The sequence below is a fragment of the Haliotis rubra genome, unplaced genomic scaffold (genome assembly GCF_003918875.1).
Source record: "Haliotis rubra isolate DU_JTF1 unplaced genomic scaffold, ASM391887v1 Scf110, whole genome shotgun sequence".
In the NCBI taxonomy this organism is placed as follows: domain Eukaryota; kingdom Metazoa; phylum Mollusca; class Gastropoda; order Lepetellida; family Haliotidae; genus Haliotis; species Haliotis rubra.
This window is the reverse complement of record NW_025765004.1, coordinates 1,268,199-1,286,153: the sequence shown is the minus strand read 5'-3', so window position 1 is coordinate 1,286,153 and position 17,955 is coordinate 1,268,199. Positions and strand designations below refer to the sequence as shown.

General features: G+C 40.9%; 1 protein-coding gene and 1 long non-coding RNA gene across 3 annotated transcripts in view; both read left to right on the top strand.

The window, feature by feature from the left end:
* Window positions 1-13,439, top strand: part of LOC124286228 (adrenodoxin-like protein 1, mitochondrial) — a 29,172-nt gene extending 15,733 nt beyond the window's left edge. For both annotated transcript variants that reach the window (XM_046722572.1, XM_046722580.1), the window contains exons 5-6: window positions 8,989-9,041; window positions 13,014-13,439. In XM_046722572.1, the coding sequence (XP_046578528.1) occupies window positions 8,989-9,041; window positions 13,014-13,117 (157 nt within the window). In that variant the 3' untranslated portion in view covers window positions 13,118-13,439. The remainder of the gene's footprint in view (window positions 1-8,988; window positions 9,042-13,013) is intronic.
* Window positions 13,440-16,759: 3,320 nt separating this feature from the next.
* Window positions 16,760-17,091, top strand: LOC124286191. The gene is made up of 2 exons (XR_006900974.1): window positions 16,760-17,012; window positions 17,051-17,091. It is a non-coding gene; the product is annotated as an uncharacterized LOC124286191 (long non-coding RNA).
* The last annotated feature ends 864 nt before the right edge of the window (window positions 17,092-17,955 follow it).

Genomic DNA, 17,955 nt, shown 5'->3' with positions numbered 1-17,955 from the left:
CGTGTTGGTAGCGTTTGATGGCACTCTGTAGATCAACTGGAGCATTAATAGCAGCCTCAACGTTAACAACAAACTGTTTCTGAGTGTCGTAAGCAGTCCCCTTACTGAGGATGTTGGAAAGCGTTTGCGCCTGCACACCTAACAACGTCCACACGTACGTTCGAATCGAGTCGTTCAATCTGGTTACACCGGCACGAGTGAACCCTTTCGACGTGTCCAGCATGAACATTTTCGGTCCCCGCCGAGTGTCGGTTAATGTCAAGCCACACCCCGTTGTAGCGCACCACACGGCGAAGTTGAGTTGATTCTGCCAGAACTGCATCGCGTTGTTGAGCCAAGCGTGGACTACCTTAGCGTTAGTCACCGAAAACCTATACCTGGCAAATACATCTATAAACTGGGTGCCGAAATACAACCCAGCAGCGTCGACCACAATCTTCATGTGTGGGAAATCTATGTTCAGTTTAGGGTAAAACACTCCCGGGGAGTAAAACACTCCTTGGGAGGATGCTCCTCCTTGTTTGTCCATTTTTAAAGTATTATATAATGGGTATATATACTCTAACATGTACGTAACACTTCCAGGACTAACGAGCGGTGAGGCCGTTCAGCTGATGCACGCGATAGATAACACGTCGGGTCAACTCGAAGTCGCACTCTGCGATATCACCTACCTACCGCGATGGACTAACATCAACGTCAACAACAACAAGCTGTTCGTCAGTGGCGCCCGCAACCAGATAACTGACGGCTACTACAGCGTGTGCTCGCTAAGCGACGAGGTCTTCAAACCCTTGGGAGCCGAACTCAAGATGAACGACTCAAACGGTACAGTGGCGTTAACCAACAACGGAATAAACCCCTTGAGGCTCGGTCAACCATTGGCGAGGACACTCGGGATGTCGCCGGACGAGATAAAACCAACAACTACCGTCACAGCCACGAAGTTGCCCGACCTAGTACCGTACCGAGAGCTGTGCATTCATCTCGGCCAGATGAGCACAACGGACAACATTCAAGGTGGCCACCCTTTCACGATACTGAGAGCCGTACCGGTGAAAACGGAGAAATACAATGACGGTAGAACCGAGTCGTTTTCACTGCGGCAGTATAAAAGGTTAACTCTGGGCGACATCCCTGAGTTGATAATATCGGTGTTAAATATAAAGCATAATCCTGTGAATATAGGATACCTCAGCATAACGCTGCACATAAAATGACTAGCGCACAAGGTCCCGGAATGAGGTTGAAAAAATGCATCAATGCGGGGATCTCCGACCTCGGGGACACCCGCGGATTCGACGACCCCGGAGTAGATGGTAAACTATGCGCCTTGCAATTGAAAAACAACATTTACAAAGCGCGTTGAAGTCCCCTCCATCGGTAGAACCCTAGGTGACATAGTAGATGTCTCAGGAGCGGCCCTCAACACTCGGTTCGACCTAGTCCGTATCGGTGATGATAGATGGGCGGTATCCCAATCATTCGGAGGTAAACTGTTCGACTTAGAAGATGTTGATAGCACGACCGTCGCCCGAAACAAACCATATACGCTCGTCTTCACTGACGACGACAAGTGGGTGTTGTTGCCCGCTAAAGTCGACTGGTTTCTCAACATTAGGCTCGGCTCCCCCTACGTGTTCACGGAGAACAAAGACAACTACCTAAACAAAGTCGTGAACAACGGAACCCTGCTCGTGGCTTACGTCCCGGCTCAGAGACGTAGCGTAGTCATCAGCCCAGTCGCCAGTATGGCAGCTATCAAGTAAACCGGGAGTGCAAGACGTGACATTGCAGTTGGTGTCTGAATTCGTTGGCGTGGTCAACATCCTGGCGAGCCTACCGGCGAAATTCCAATCTGGTAATCAAAGTCTACCTAGGGGAACCATCGCCGGATGAAGTCGAAATCGTAAAGGGGATCAAACTCCGGTTGGGGAAACAACACCAGTATCAGGTTTGCACTGTTTACATGCGAGTGGGTGTCGACTCCCACACCAGTCTGCAGGGGGTCACCGTGACCGTGGAAGACACGATATCACTCACCAAGATCTTCTTACCCAGCAACATACACTTCATGGGGGTGAAGTGCACCCCTGAGAAATTATCAGAAAAACAATTGGAAACTATCTTGTAATAGTATTATAGCAATGTCCAATCGGCATCGGCCCAACGCCAGACTTAACGATCTAGGAGACATGGAGGGATTCGATCTGCCCGGTGAGGAAGACACCTCGACGTCCTGCACTTAAGAAACGGTGTGTACGTGCCGCGGCGTCTGCCAGACCACTTTATAGAACCCAAGTGGTTGCTCAACATGACCCTCACCGAACTTTATATCTCGTTTGACAAAGATAGGCATATCTCTGAAATTAGGAACAATCTTGTTCGGGGCTTTCGTTCCGAAGTATGGTATAAGTACTCAACTAATGGGGGATCACACGGGTAACATGTTAGTAACTTCAGGCTTGGAGGATGAGTTAAAGTTTGACGTCCCCAATTCCCAATTGGACCTTATGAAGGTGAAACCAGGCTCCACACTCGCCATAGAAGTCTTCTTCATGGGGGGTGATCCTGTAGAACAGCAACTTTTACCCGGGGTGACAATACGCCATGACGCCCTAAGCCTGGGCGAACATTGCCGTATCGTCATACAACCGGACCCCTCAACGGGTTCTATAGTCCCCTCAATACAGTCCTTAGGAGGCTCCCTCGATAATGTTCATGTGGGCGCACAGTTACCTATTTACCTCTCCCCTATTTCCCTGTACAAGGGTCTAAGACTTGTTAGCTTCAAATACACTGAGCAAAAAGTAAATTACGCACATTTTAAAGATATTTTTTAGAATATATTATATGTACACAGGATGGGTCTGTACCCAGTCGCAGAGGAAGTAGCGAAGCCCCTGGAAACCGTAGACGGGTTCCGCTTGAGCCAGTTATGTGACATAAAACGCCAACTAGAACAAGGCCGTGACACACGGGCAGCATTGTATAAGAAGGACCATAGAGCTTTCAATGTCGTGGATGGGGTTGATACCGCCCTTATGGCTACCAGTATGGGTTTAGGGGCAGTAGGTGTGGGGTTGTTGGCCACCATCATAGCCGCACCCGCAGTGCTAGGCATCGAAATAACAGCTGGGGTGTCAGGGTTGGCTGGATTGGTGTTTAAGTTTGTGTCCGCGCCAGACTGCACGGAAGGCATTGAAACACACGAGATCAGGATTCTGGCGAAGCAAAACTGAACACGGTAAGTGGCGTATTTCCACAGCACTCACTGACAGTAAGATCTCAGAGGAGGAATCTCGTTCAATCCTCTCTGAACTCGACAAGTACCGTAAGATGAAACAAGAAATCCCGCTCAAGTCTCGTAAGTCTGCTATCAGCGAAGACGAGAAAAAAAAGTACATAGGACAAGGAGTACGAAACATTAAACTGTTTCACACGACATAGTGCCATGTGATCAGCATCGCGGTCATAGTGGCACAGTAGTGCCACGTCCGACACTATTGTACCACGTGGGGTCGGGAAGTTAACTGGGGGTTCAAAAGTAGTAGACAATGGGGGGGCGAGATCTAAGGGCCTGACAAAAGCTTTATTTGTGAAATAAAGCTTTGCAGAGGCTTTTGTTGGACTTGGTCTCGGACCGCTATTGTATCTACTACTACAAATCTAAAATATTGGGTCACAAATATAAAATATTAACAGATGAGAACAGATATGCTGATTGAAGGTTGTTTACAATGACAGTAGTTGAATAGATAAGCACGGTCTTCAAATGTTGCCATACAGACTTGACGACGGTAGGCAGATGTGTATCAGCTTGATGGCGGCAGACAGATGTGTATAGCTCCAGTCATGTGATAAATCTGTGTCGCCTTTATATAGCTCTTACACAGTTCTTGAGCATTCTAGCAAAGCTAGGCTCCCTCATTATTCTCTCAAAACATATGGCGGTTTTCCCGAACATACGACCGGAAGTCAAAACAAAATAAAGCCAGCCAAGGGAGGCAACTCTGAAGTGCTATCAAAAAGGTGTACCGCTAAAAATACTATTGCCATTGAACACATATGATGCGAGATGTGAGCCACAACCCACACTCAAAACTTTAAACATTGTGACCCATAAGAACTATCAGCTAATCAATGATAATACAAATTACAAAAAACACACTCTCATAACACTAGTGACACTGAGAACAGTGTAGAACGATCTGGAACGGGCTAGAAGGAATTTATTCCAGAATCATCTGCTGGAAAGACTTCCACCCATATCCCCCCTGAAATTTTATTCTAATCAAATCATATGACCTGAATATATATTCCTTATCTGATAAGGATGAGTGTTAACATGTTTCTTCGGAGACACCTTTAGAATACAGCACCACAACTTCTCTTGAGGACGATCTCTGCCATTGTCATTAAGACAAGCAACCAGTTTGTGAGAACCCGTCGGACGCGAACCCGCGACCTTCGGATTGTTAGCTCGACAACTAACCGACTGAGCTACGTCCACACTGTTGCACAGTGTGCACATTTATCGAGTCATTCCTGTGACGTCACGGAAATGAACGGAAAGAGTTGAATAGGTCACGGACAATTACGAATGCTATGGGTAGACTTGGTGTCATGTGATTTTATTCTACGGACAATTGCCGAATGGATCCGATGCCATTTGGCACACTCGTCCCATTCCGTAATCTACAAGTTAACGTGTGGCGTGGAATGAGCCGATATGCCTCAAACTGAAAAGGGTTGTTGACGTCAGGCGTCAGTCGTAGATTTCACGGTATATGCATGAATGGCGCGCTTTTATATAAATCGGTGATTTTGTGACAGAAAAGTGATGTAGGGAATATTGTAAGGATAATGTGGATCGCACTAAGGAATGAGGGAGACATTAGCATGTGTAGTGACGGCACGAGGGTGAGTTAGCCTTCGAATCAATACTTTACAAAATTTATGTTGCGTGTGAAAGAGGCTTCAGTGCAAATTCCAGGCCAATTTCCATTAGCCCCAAATTTCTACATTAACCCATTTCATAATGTACTTTCGACGTTTTTGGTTTCCCGTTTTTTGTGTGAAAAAAAAGTATTAAAATGCAAAAAGGAAAAACAACAAATGGTACTCACGTATTACACCGGACATGTACCTACTATATTGGATTAGGTCCCTAACCCTAACCCTAAACCCACAGCCCTAACCCTAACCCTAACCCTAACCCTAACCCCTTGAAATAATCCTAATAAATAGAATGCATTGACCGAACATGTACCTACTATATTGCATTAGGTCCCCAACCCCAACCCTTAAAACCTAACCGTAGCCCTAGCCCTAACCCTAATCCTAATCCCTTGAATTAATCCTAATAAATAGAATGCATTGACAGAACCGGCACAAACACGACTGACGTGTCTAGTGTAATGCATTATTACCGCTTCGAAAAATAAAATACAGTCAAATCCCGATGAGTCGAATCGCTGGGGACCAAGTAATAAATTTGACTTATCCATGTATTCGAGACACAGGTATGTCTATGAGGGTAGAAAAAAGGATGATCCAGTCCTAATTCCTCCGCCTCAGCATTTGTTTATCTAATGATTTCCATATCACTAATAGGGGCACCTTATCAGTTCCAGTCTGATTAGCACAGACAGTGATTTCCGTAAAATCACTAATCTGCCTTTTGAACTCACCCGTCAATGGCGGAAAGGTGTGAGCCGAGCTAGTTTGTTAATTGGATCAGTTTGCTACACAAATCAACTTCTCCTTGACTGACTTCGGCTTATGTATACAAGATTGCTGTTGTTTGAATCTCATGGGACCAACTTTCCTTTTCGAGTCATCGTGTGTATTTATGAGACGAATTCGTGTAACCGGTATTCAAATGATGACAACTATAACAGGGAATGGTCGGGACCGACAGCTAGTTCGAGTTATGCATAATATTCGGGACACCGGCATTCGACTCATCGGGATTTGACTGTATTAATAAAACACTTTTCTATGTAATGGTGCAAATTACTGAATGACAAAAATATATATGTACATTTAAAAAATTACAAAATACAAAATACACAACACATAACACCTCAGCAGCCCGTAATACAAATAAATATGAGTGTATTGGTGAAAAAAGAAAAATATTTCAAACTGGTGCTTGCAAAATATTGCGCATCCGCCGGTATACAACTACTGGAAACTCTCAACATCGTTGGGCTTATGCAATGACATAGCTCGTGGAGATGAAACACCAGTGAGCGGAGCTTATACGCACTCGCTGAGCCAGACAACCGTGTTGTCATAGGGCATTGTTTCGAGATCGTGCTTTCGAACAAAATCACATTACATTACGTAAAAGGGTATTATGACGTATTTTTAAAGTTTGTGGTGCTGTATTCTAAAGGTAGGCCGTTTCTTCAATATTGAAATGACATATCCAACTTCTAACAATGCCACTCAAAGAAATTTTTCATCATCGTTAAAATTTAGGGGGGATACGGGCGGAAGTCTTACCCATCTGCTTAAGTTAGTTGTATAACGGAGTTAACTCTTACATCTCAAGCTACAAGAAGGCCAGTAGTTTGCGTGTCCACTCTATACCCTTGAAACTCTCTCTGCCCAGTCCTTTCTTGCAAGTTGAATTACTGTTGCTGATAGGTTAATATTACCATTATTTTCTATACTGCTCTTGTATTATATTACCTTTCAATTTCTACTGCCACTCAGTCTTGTACTGCTATTGTGATGCCACTATATCGGTTTGTGAACTTAGCTAAGTTCAGAATACAAGTGTTTTAGTTTTGTACTGCCATTGTGATGCCACTGTATCGAATTGTGAACTTAGCTAAGTTCAGAATACAAGTGTTTTAGTTTTGTACTGCCTTTGTGATACCCCTGTATCGATTTGTGAACTTAGCTAAGTTCAGAATACAAGTGTTTTAGTATTGTACTGCCATTGTGATGCCACTGTATCGATTTGTGTATTTTTGCTGTTTGTTGGTTTCACACATAGTTCTCTTACAGCCCGATTGCCAGTTAACTATTTAGTTTCAGCCTGGTAATACTGGGTATATTTACAGCCCGATTGCCAGGTAACTATTTAGTTTCATCTTGGTAATACTGGGTATATTTACAGCCGAATTCCCAGGTAACTATTTAGTTTCAGCCTGGTAATACTGGGTATATTTACAGCCCGATTGCCAGTTAACTATTTAGTTTCATCTTGGTAATACTGGGTATATTTACAGCCTGATTCCCAGTTAACTATTTAGTTTCAGCCTGGTAATACTGGGTATATTTACAGCCCGATTGCCAGGTAACTATTTAGTTTCATCTTGGTAATACTGGGAAAATTTACAGCCTGATTGCCAGGTAACTATTTAGTTTCATCTTGGTAATACTGGGAAAATTTACAGCCTGATTGCCAGGTAACTATTTAGTTTCATCTTGGTAATACTGGGTATTTTTACAGCCTGATTGCCAGGTAACTATTTAGTTTCATCTTGGTAATACTGGGTATTTTTACAGCCCGATTGCCAGGTAACTATTTAGTTTCATCTTGGTAATACTGGGTATTTTTACAGCCCGATTGCCAGTTAACTATTTAGTTTCATCTTGGTAATATTGGGTATTTTTACAGCCCGATTGCCAGTTAACTATTCAGTTTCATCTTGGTAATACTGGGTATATTTACAGCCAGATTGCCAGGTAACTATTTAGTTTCAGCCTGGTAATACTGGGTATATTTACAGACCTCTGTGTTATTGCTGGAACATTGCTGAGTAAACCATAATAGAAGAAACATACAAACTGTGGCCATGACAGAAAGTGCATCACTGTTTATTCTATACATGTACATTAATCTTTGGCACCATTTAATAAAATATTCCTTTCAAGCACGTAACAGTCACACTTCACTCACTTGATGGCAAAAGATTTTTGTTGCATAGAGCATTTGGGTTTACTGGTGAAAATATACATGAATGTTTGTTACCACATACCAAGTAACAATAGTATTCTTATCAACCAGATCACACTACTCAGTCCAACTACCTTTACTTACCCATTTAATACCTTTAGTTTGCTTGTAAAAATGCAATGTTTCTTGAATGATGCATGAAAGTACAGTGATGAAATTACATCTTTAGGATAGGGCAATAAAATGGTAAGGTTTTAAAAGAAAAACAACAATGAAGGTACAAGCCACTGGAATGGTAATTCCTTATGTACACCTTTATTGTATGCTGAACTGAACTCCCCTGTGTTTGTACGACATGGTTTTATGAGCTTGCACCAATGTATTAAACAAAAGAGTTTCTGAGAGTGAGGGTCATGGTCATTTAACAATCCATGCACACAACTTTCTAATGGTATCATTGGACTTTCTGTTTTTTTTAGATATAGTTCATCTGAAATTAAATTTCATGATTTTTTGTGATGTCATTAAAGCAGAAGTCCACATGGGATTTTCTTATAGTAGGTAGAGGCATTGGTCATGATGAGCACTCTGGTTCCTTATTAAGTTAGATGGAGGATGTGTACTTTAATCTGATTGAAGACAGGCAATGCCATTGTGGCATTTTTCAGTCCTTCAATAGACTTTAAGTATGCTTTGGGGGATTCCAATTCTAATATCTGACAAGAGAGTATCAGGTCGCAGTGTTCAAAATGAAAGGAGTCCCAGAGTCTGAGGTTTGCTACTGTGGTATTTGAATCTAGGGACATCCTGAATTTTCAATTTTTAATTTTAGAATGTCAACCAGGACCCTCACACATAATTGTGCCTGCATGGTGGTCAGTCTTTGTGACATGTCTGTCTGTTTGTCATTGACCTCCAATGGAATGGATCATTGCCTATACATCTAGACTCTGGATTGTCTTGTTCATCGATTTTTATTTACAGACTGCTATGATATAGATGGAAATTTCCTGATTGTAGTTTGAAGCAACATTTGCAGCCTTTATACTGTCTTTATTTCCTTGTTGTAGAGAGGAAGACATGCTGGATCTTGCTGTGTTTCTCAAGCCAAACTCCCGATTAAGTAAGTTTCATTAACCACTGTACTTGGCTATTTTTCAGAGATAAGGTCAATATCATTTTGAAACATGCAATCTGTGTATAATTATATGTTGATTATGGATCCATGGAGTTCTATCAGTGTTTGTGCACACACGCACGTTTTTCCTGAAGAGTATATTGAATATACTTAATAACGTATATTTGTTCTTTCTATATATTATTATACCCTGGCTATGAAGTAACGGTATATAGCGTTCATTCTGTCCTTCTGTCCATCTTTCTGTCCCGAAACGACCGCCTCCGTGGTGTAGTGGTTAGAGCGTCTGCCCGGAGAGCGGAAGGTCGCGGGTTCGATCCCCGACCGCGTCATACCAAAAGACGTTAAAATATGGTACTTGTTGGACCCTGCCTGGCCCTCTGCATTAATGGGTACAACAAGGACTGGTCGGCTCGGAGTCAGTGTAATGTGTCTTCACTGTGGCTTGGTATCTCAGTGGGCTAGCACTATAAAGCCAGCTTCAGTCTGGGCTAGTACAATCAGCCGCACATACACATACACATGCATGCACGTCGTCATATGAGCAAAATATTCTCTAGTGCGACGTTAAACCCAATTTCACCTCGCCTCACCTCTGACCCTAAAACTTTGTCCGGAGCATATCTCTTTAAGTTTACATGCTAGGTTCACCAAACTTCACACATGTTAACCATTACCCATAAATGTGCCTTTTGCTATTTTAAAGTTTATCAGAATTTTATTTTCTTGCTATTTCCATAGAAACATGACTTAGTGCAAAATGTGTTTGATGGTTATCTTGTCCGGAACATATCTCTGAAGCTATACATACTAGGTTCAATTATCATTGTAATCAGTAAATGGCAAAACTATTATCTAACACGTATATAAAGTTTGGTGGAGTCGAGGAAAACGTCATGTGAGCTGCTGATGCTTGTCTCATCATATATATCAGTATCAGTCATTTCCATGACCCAAAGTGGGAATCGGAGGTATGTGAGCTGTGCTCACTTCTACACTTGTGATACATGTATGGAGGTTGTCAGAGATTAACTGCGAGTTTGTCTTCACCAAAAACACCCTTTTGCATTGTTTATATTAAGGTAAAACCCTCATTTAGAATGTATTATCTCCATGGTGGTGTGCAGTATTTATATCACAACCTATGTTTGCAACAAGGAATGTCCTTCATGTGTGTAGATGACATTGAAGGTCAAGGTCACAAAAGTGTGAAACATATCTTCCAAACAACTTGTGAAGACAATATCTTGATGATTTATTCTTTTGATATGAGGTTTGGGTCTTGTTAAGGAGGGCTATTGATGACCTCCACTGAAGGTTCAGGTGACCAGAACCCTTTTTGTCAAAAGAGGAAATAATGATTTTAATGCATGAGAACTAAAACCATTTTCCAGTGATTATACTCATTGCATAAGTAGTATTCAGTGCTTTCTCCTTTACTTGGCATGATACATGTAGTTGCAGGTCCAGGTTCCTGTGAGATGGAGGATACATGTGGTTTCATGACCTGTGTCCTGTGAGATGGAGTACATATGTGGTTTCATGACCTGTGTCCTGTGAGATGGAGGATACATGTGGTTTCATGACCTGTGTCCTGTGAGATGGAGTACATATGTGGTTTCATGACCTGTGTCCTGTGAGATGGAGGATACATGTGGTTTCATGACCTGTGTCCTGTGAGATGGAGGATACATGTGGTTTCATGACCTGTGTCCTGTGAGATGGAGGATACATGTGGTTTCATGACCTGTGTCCTGTGAGATGGAGGATACATGTGGTTTCATGACCTGTGTCCTGTGAGATGGAGGATACATGTGGTTTCATGACCTGTGTCCTGTGAGATGGAGGATACATGTGGTTTCATGACCTGTGTCCTGTGAGATGGAGTATATACGTGGTTTCAGGTCCAGGTTCCTTTGAGATGGAGTATACAGTACAACCAGAAATTATTGAGAATTTAAGATTGTTATTTTATTTATTTTTTCACTCATTACTCACGTATTAAATGTGAATATTAGCAGAACATAACTCCAGATTCAAAGACAGGTGAACAGTTAGTATTTTGTCAAGTCACCATGGACAGCAATGCAGGGGCATACTACTGATCAAAGAAGTTAGAAAGTCGTCCATACTGTCCCAATATTGGACCACCTCTTCTTTCATTTCAGCAATATTTGTCAGATTTTTCTTATTGACACTTTCCTTCATAAGTCCCCAAACATTTTCTATAGGATTTAGGTCAGGGCTATAGCTTGTCCAATCTAATAATGTCATATTTGGGTCCAAAACCAGGCCTGTGAATGCTTTGAATGATATTTTGGGTCGTTGTCCTGCTGGAAAATCCAAAAATTTCCATAGAACACGTGAGCAGATGGAAGTAAATGTCCCTCGAGAATATCTGTGTACCGTTCACTGTTCATATTCCCTTCAAATACACAGAAGAGCGTTGCCACCCCACACGTTAAATTTCGGACAGTACTTTGGGCGCTGATACAAAGGTTTTTCAGTTTATTTGGTACAGATTTTCAGTGTATTAGGAAACAGCCACACAGAACTTTCATCTGAGAAAATCACATTGTCCCAGTTAAAATTTCTATGCTGTAAGCACCAGTTCAACCTTCGCTCTTTTTGTTCAGGTTTTATGATCAGTGATTGAATTCCTCGACTTTTCTGCCAACCCATTGCATGCAGCTCAGTTCTAATTGTCTCCTTACAGACAGCCACAGTTCCTCTATCAATCATATCCACCCTTAAGTTTTCTAAACTCCTTCGTTTGTTTTTAGAAACAAGAATACCAAGCCGCCTCCTGTCGCCGACAGTCAATTTTCTGGGCCTACCTGCGCCTCCCTGGTGCTCAATGCCATATCCATTTGCAATTTTTTTCAAAACACGATAAACAGTGGACAAAGGGATGCCTGTTCTACTTGAAATCACTTTAGCTGATGTGATGTCCTTGTTATAATACTCTAAAATCAACTTCCTCTTCTCTAAATCATCCATACTGAGGATCACTGAAAATGTCGTCTGCTAGCAAGTAAACAAAGGGTGATAACTCTTCACAAACTAATGAAAAAGGATTAACAGAGTTGTCTCTCTTGAATGAAACCAAGCACTTGATAACTGGTCAAGGTTGTTTATACTAGAAATCCAATTAAACATATTCCTAAAATTCACAATAATTTCTGGTCATACTATATATGTGGTTTCTGGTCCTGGGTCCTGTGAGATGGAGTATACATGTGGTTTCAGATCCTGTGTCCTATGGGATGGAGTATATATGTGGTTTCAGGTACTGTGTCCTGTGAGATGGAGTATATATGTGGTTTCAGATCTTGTGTCCTGTGGGATGGAGTATATATGTGGTTTCAGGTCCTGTGAGATGGAGGATATATGTGGTTTGATTTAAACATATTTTTATTCATGAAGATGAATTGGGATTGGTGAACAAGCATTACTGCTTATGTTAACACCGCTCCCATGCAACGTATAATACAACATGAAATGGGGGATTTGACGTCATCGATACTGACCATTGCATAAATATATTTTTAAATATATATAAATATATACAGATTGCATGAAATACAACTATTCTCTAAGTAGTCATAAGTTAGAGAGTTACAGTTGTGTGTGTCTAACAAGCCATTGTAGAAATATACATCAAGCATGAGAAGGTTGATCAGTAAATATAATTATTTTCCTGAGAAAATTTGAAGCGTTGTGTCTTGGTTATATAATCGTGGACGCATTCAACTATTTTCTGGTTTACACAGGGAGTATATATATATGTGGTTTCAGATCCTGTATCCTGAGAGATGGAGTATACATATGGTTTCAGGTCCTGTGTCCTGTGAGATGGAGGATATATGTGGTTTCATGACCTGTGAGCTGGAGTATATATGTGGTTTCAGGTCCTGTATCCTGTGAGATGGATTATATATGTGTTTGTGGTTTCAGGTTGTCAGATTATCCTCAGCAAAGAAATGGAAGGCCTAGAGTTGACACTGCCTAAAGCCACTCGGAACTTCTATGTTGATGGACATGTCCCACAACCTCACTGAAGTCACAATATGAAGAGATAAACTTTGTATAAACTGATTGCCATGATGTCCAGGCAAGAGGTGTTCACAGATGTCTTTCTACCAACTAGGAGTGGCTACCTACTGAACATTTTCCTCAGGGTATAATCTCGTTTGCAAGTAATACAGGATTTCTGACAGTACCTTATCGTGATAGAGAGGTACAGTTATGTGAACAAAGGACAAGGCCTGTCAGATGTCCTATGAGAGCTAAAAATATTCAAGTCTTGTGTTTAGCATGCCTTTGTATGCAGTGAACAGTATGTGCAAATGACTCTTTACACTCATAGCCGAGGTGTTTAAATCTTGAGTCAGAGTCTGATGTATTTGGTTGGAGAACAGTATCAGGACTATGAGCTACATATGTGGATTTAACAAACACCCACTGCCATGCTTTGCTCTAAGAGGAGACTGTTTTCATGGTCATGTCATAAATCATAGATAACAACTTCAAATGTAAAACCTCAACCTTGCAAATGAAAGTTAAAGGTCACATGCAACCAAAAAAATCAAACATAATTAAAACACAGTTATCACTTATTCATGACATATAATACACATTGCGGATTATGAAAACACATATAAACAAAATTATAAGCGTACAATCGCAAATCAAAAGTGCAATATTTTGTACTTGGGTTTACTTCCCTCGAAACGAAGCAGCCGGGATACCGAACCCAGTCAGAGCGGGTGGGCGCGTGCACTCAAGTGTAACGAGGTCTTTCATTGCCTGGTTCATTTGCTGATGCCCTCATGGCTCATTGTGTATGTGTATATAGAGATGTTGGGGTTTGTAAATACATGCTCATTTTTTGTGTATAGCATTTTGCAATCAACAGACATCATAACATGTCATGTGTACAAGTATCACACCTGCCTGTCTGTGTAATTACATAATGTGACAGAGACCAAACTCGGGCCATAAATCAATGTGTTTTGTTTATGGTGTATAGCCTGATAGGTGTTAAGTTCAAATTGCATGTGGTCAGTGATCGAGGTTGTGTATTGAATATTGTCATTAGCAGCCTGGCAGGCAGACACATAGGTGTCAATAAAACAGACATTGAGTGTTGTCTGTGACAACGACATATCTATATCACAGCTAGAAATTCTGTCAACGCTAAATAATGACATTGCTTTTAAGTATCGAACTGAGAAAGTGATTCGGTAAGGAGAACGTGTGGTGAAATAGACAAATGAAATTATATAAACAGTTAAATCGGTAATCCACTGTCATAACATATAAAAAGCTCGCGCCTGTGAAATATCAACAAAACATTAGAAAAACAGCTCACATCAAAGCCTTCACCGAGTATTCACCGAAAGCGAAGGTTTTCCGTCTTGAAATGTCGAATGCCTCTTTGGTTGACACATAGCTGAGTAGATCTAGATCCTAACAAGGTTCTTGTATGTAATGAGTAGATTATTTACTATTTGTTTTGGTTAGACTACTCCTGCTCACAACCTTATATTATATCCGGACATCCCGCTTCCAAGCTGCGCGAACCTATTTCGCTGAGCGCATGCGTTGTGAGCGCAGCCCAGCAGAGCTGTTGAAACCACTTTTCACCCCAAGCACTGGGGTGAATTTAGTGAATCGTTTGAACTCTGATTTCGTGGGTTTTTTTTATACATTTATAAGTTGAATTTGCATTATTGATGATTTGTATCTGTAAGTCCATACCGAAAGGTATCAGAATCTGCAAAGTTGTATTTTACGTTGCATGTGACCTTTAAGTTGATCAAATTTTTTTCTGCATATATACATAAAAGAGATTAATTCTTTATTATAACCTCAGTTATAGTTTCTTAATACATGTACAATACATACAGTATCTTCTGATTTAAACAGTCAAGCCTAGTTCTGCATCTCAGCTTCTAGGAGTAATGAGACATGCATGTTCAGCGTAACATCTTCATGGTGAAGATCTTTATGTTCATTTTGTAACGAAAGAAATGGAAGGAATAACCATCACTAAACCTAACATTCTTCTTATCTAGACTGAAACTTCAGGAGAATACAAAGTATCATAATAGGTGAGAGATTTGTTATGATTATTAGAGATGGAGCTTTGTCTGGATTTGTATTACCATATAGTTTATGTTATTTACCAGGATCAAAGTAAGTAATACTTTACATGAAAGGTATTACCATAATAAAGTTAAAGAATATTGCTTTGAGATATTACTGACATTTTGCAGCCTTGTGGCAGCTGATGGTTCTTAATTCACTATGTACAACATTCACCTTTGTTTGGGTTAACTTTGGCACAAGACGCACGCTCCCCACTAGCTTTCTCTGGGGTAAGTACTCAACCTTATAAATTCAGGTCTGATGTGGTGAATGTATTGTGTGTTATGTAATTTGCAGATTGAAGCATGACAATAGAGAAATTATCAGTAGAGTTTAACACACAAAATAATCAAATTATTAACAGATAAATCGTTGATTGATCAATTGCAGAGTGTTTCTTATGTTTATGTATTTAGGTTTACTGAAACAGACGAAATACATGAATATCTTGGTGTAAAGTGCCTGTGTCAACACAACCTACTTTATTCAAAGGATTAGCTAATAATACGGTGATTGGTTGCTCAATGGCATTAAACTAAATCATATTTAATCAACAAGACCAGGAGACATCATGAAAATAGTTGTCACATGTCTTATCTCAATTGCCCAGTGACACTTTATGCGTAGGTGAAAGACCTGAAACAAACTTATGCCACCAGTCCAGAAACAAACACACATTACGAAACACCTTACATATTTTACAATATTGGAATAAAAGATTTGTGAGCTGCAGATGTTTGGGATATTTGCCTTTATGTGGATGTTGACAGATGCATTCCTCGAACAACCTAACTGATATAACATGTATGACTCGACAGTAATAATTTACGTTATTACGATGCTATTTTCATATATTTGGTGTAACATCAAACAGAAGCTGTGTGGAGTTCAGTGCAATATAAATGGCCTTATTATTACTTCAATTATTATCATTGAAGTTCTTCAGACAACAGACAGGCAAAACTAAGCCATTTCACAAGTCTGTTTTATTGTAGCGATGTATATGTAAAGTATGATACACTTAAACCTCTGTCACACTCTACCACGTTTCCACGGAATTGGCACTGCTTTGTGAAATTTCTCAGAGTGCCATGGGATTGGAAGAAAATTATGAAAAAATGTTTCACTTTTATTTAAAATTTTACAAGATGTAGATGTCATGGTGTCCTTATGGCGAATGTAGCGTTCCCACATACTTCTAGTTGGCTATTGACAGCACTCTCACAGAGAGCTCACGGCGTGCTAAGTGTTGCCTATGTGCATCCATGGCGCGTATACTGCGCTGACGGAATGCCGCATGTATATAGGCAATGAGTAGCCTGTCTTGCCTCTTGCATAACAGTCATGGTGAAATGAGGGTGACAAAGATGAGAATGCATTTATACCATTTTTATGGGGTTGGCTCACAACGCACTGGCATTCATGCCCTGAAAACACATACCACATTTGGTTTCCCTCTCTATAACAGGTACTGAGAAAATCTGTCCTCATTGGGGATACTGTGCACTAAGTCAAGAAACACATGACAAGGGCCAGAACTCTGTAACAAATTGTAACACAGTTTCTGTTTTGAACTCCATCAAGGCATTCATGTCCTGAAAATACATACCACATTTGGTTTCCCTATTTATAACGTTTTTTGTGAAAATCTGTCCCCATCATCTCAGACGGACAGAGCTCAAACCAATATCCCCCTCCCACTTTGTGGCGTTCTAGGCGAGCCAACCGGGTCAAATTGAGATGCCACTGCATTCTAGATTTTTTGCAAGGACTCCACATGATCGCCATGAGATCACAGCCCTGGTGTAACAGCTGTTTTAGACAATATATAGGATGTGAAGATATTTCATTAGGATTAGAAGCTAAAAATTATGAACATGTACATTGACTTCTGTTTTCTTTCAATTGTTTTCAGACTTTGTGTTCGTACACTGACCGGTGTGTAGTTGAATGTGCAGTGTGCAACAGATGGATAATACCTTGTGCTAGTTGATTCATACTTCTGCTGCACAGAAATGAACACTCTGATCACTACATCTCCAGTGCTAGCACAGTGCTAGGTTTGGTGTTCCAGATCTCCCACAAGGACCACAAGGACTCATGGGTTACCCACACTTTTTCTACACCCAAGAAGTTTCCTGTTACATAACATGTCAACATTTTTTAAAGTGCCAGAGATTGACAAAGAGTAATCGTTCATGAGCAATTCCATGTTTAGGTCTTAAAGAGTTAAGGAGAAGTAAGCGCTACTAGACACTACTTCCAGATCTTTCTTCAGACTGACCATGTTTCGGGGTGGTGGGGTAGCCTAATGGTTCAAGCGTCCGCTTGTCATGCGGAAGATCCAGTTTGATTCCCCACATGTGTACAATGTGAGAAGCCCATTTCTGGTGTCCCCTGCCGTGATATTGCTGGAATATTGCTAAAAGCGGCGTAAAACCAAACTCAGTCAGTCATCAGTGGGCCTGAGTGTGCAGGACTGCCTTTGTTTCTGCCTGCATGAGACTGGTTGTGTGATTCCACTTGAAAAGGACATCAAAACAAGACTCCCACTAGCATGAATATAGCTTTCAGAGTATTTTTGTGGGTTCTGATCGGATCTCCCAGGTAGTATAACCAGCATGTGACATGAACAACTTATTGCTAATATTGCTAAAAGCGGCATAAAACCATACTCACTCACTCACTAGCTATGTCTCTGGCTATCAATGAGGCTAAGCTAAATGCCTTAAAGAATCCTCAATTG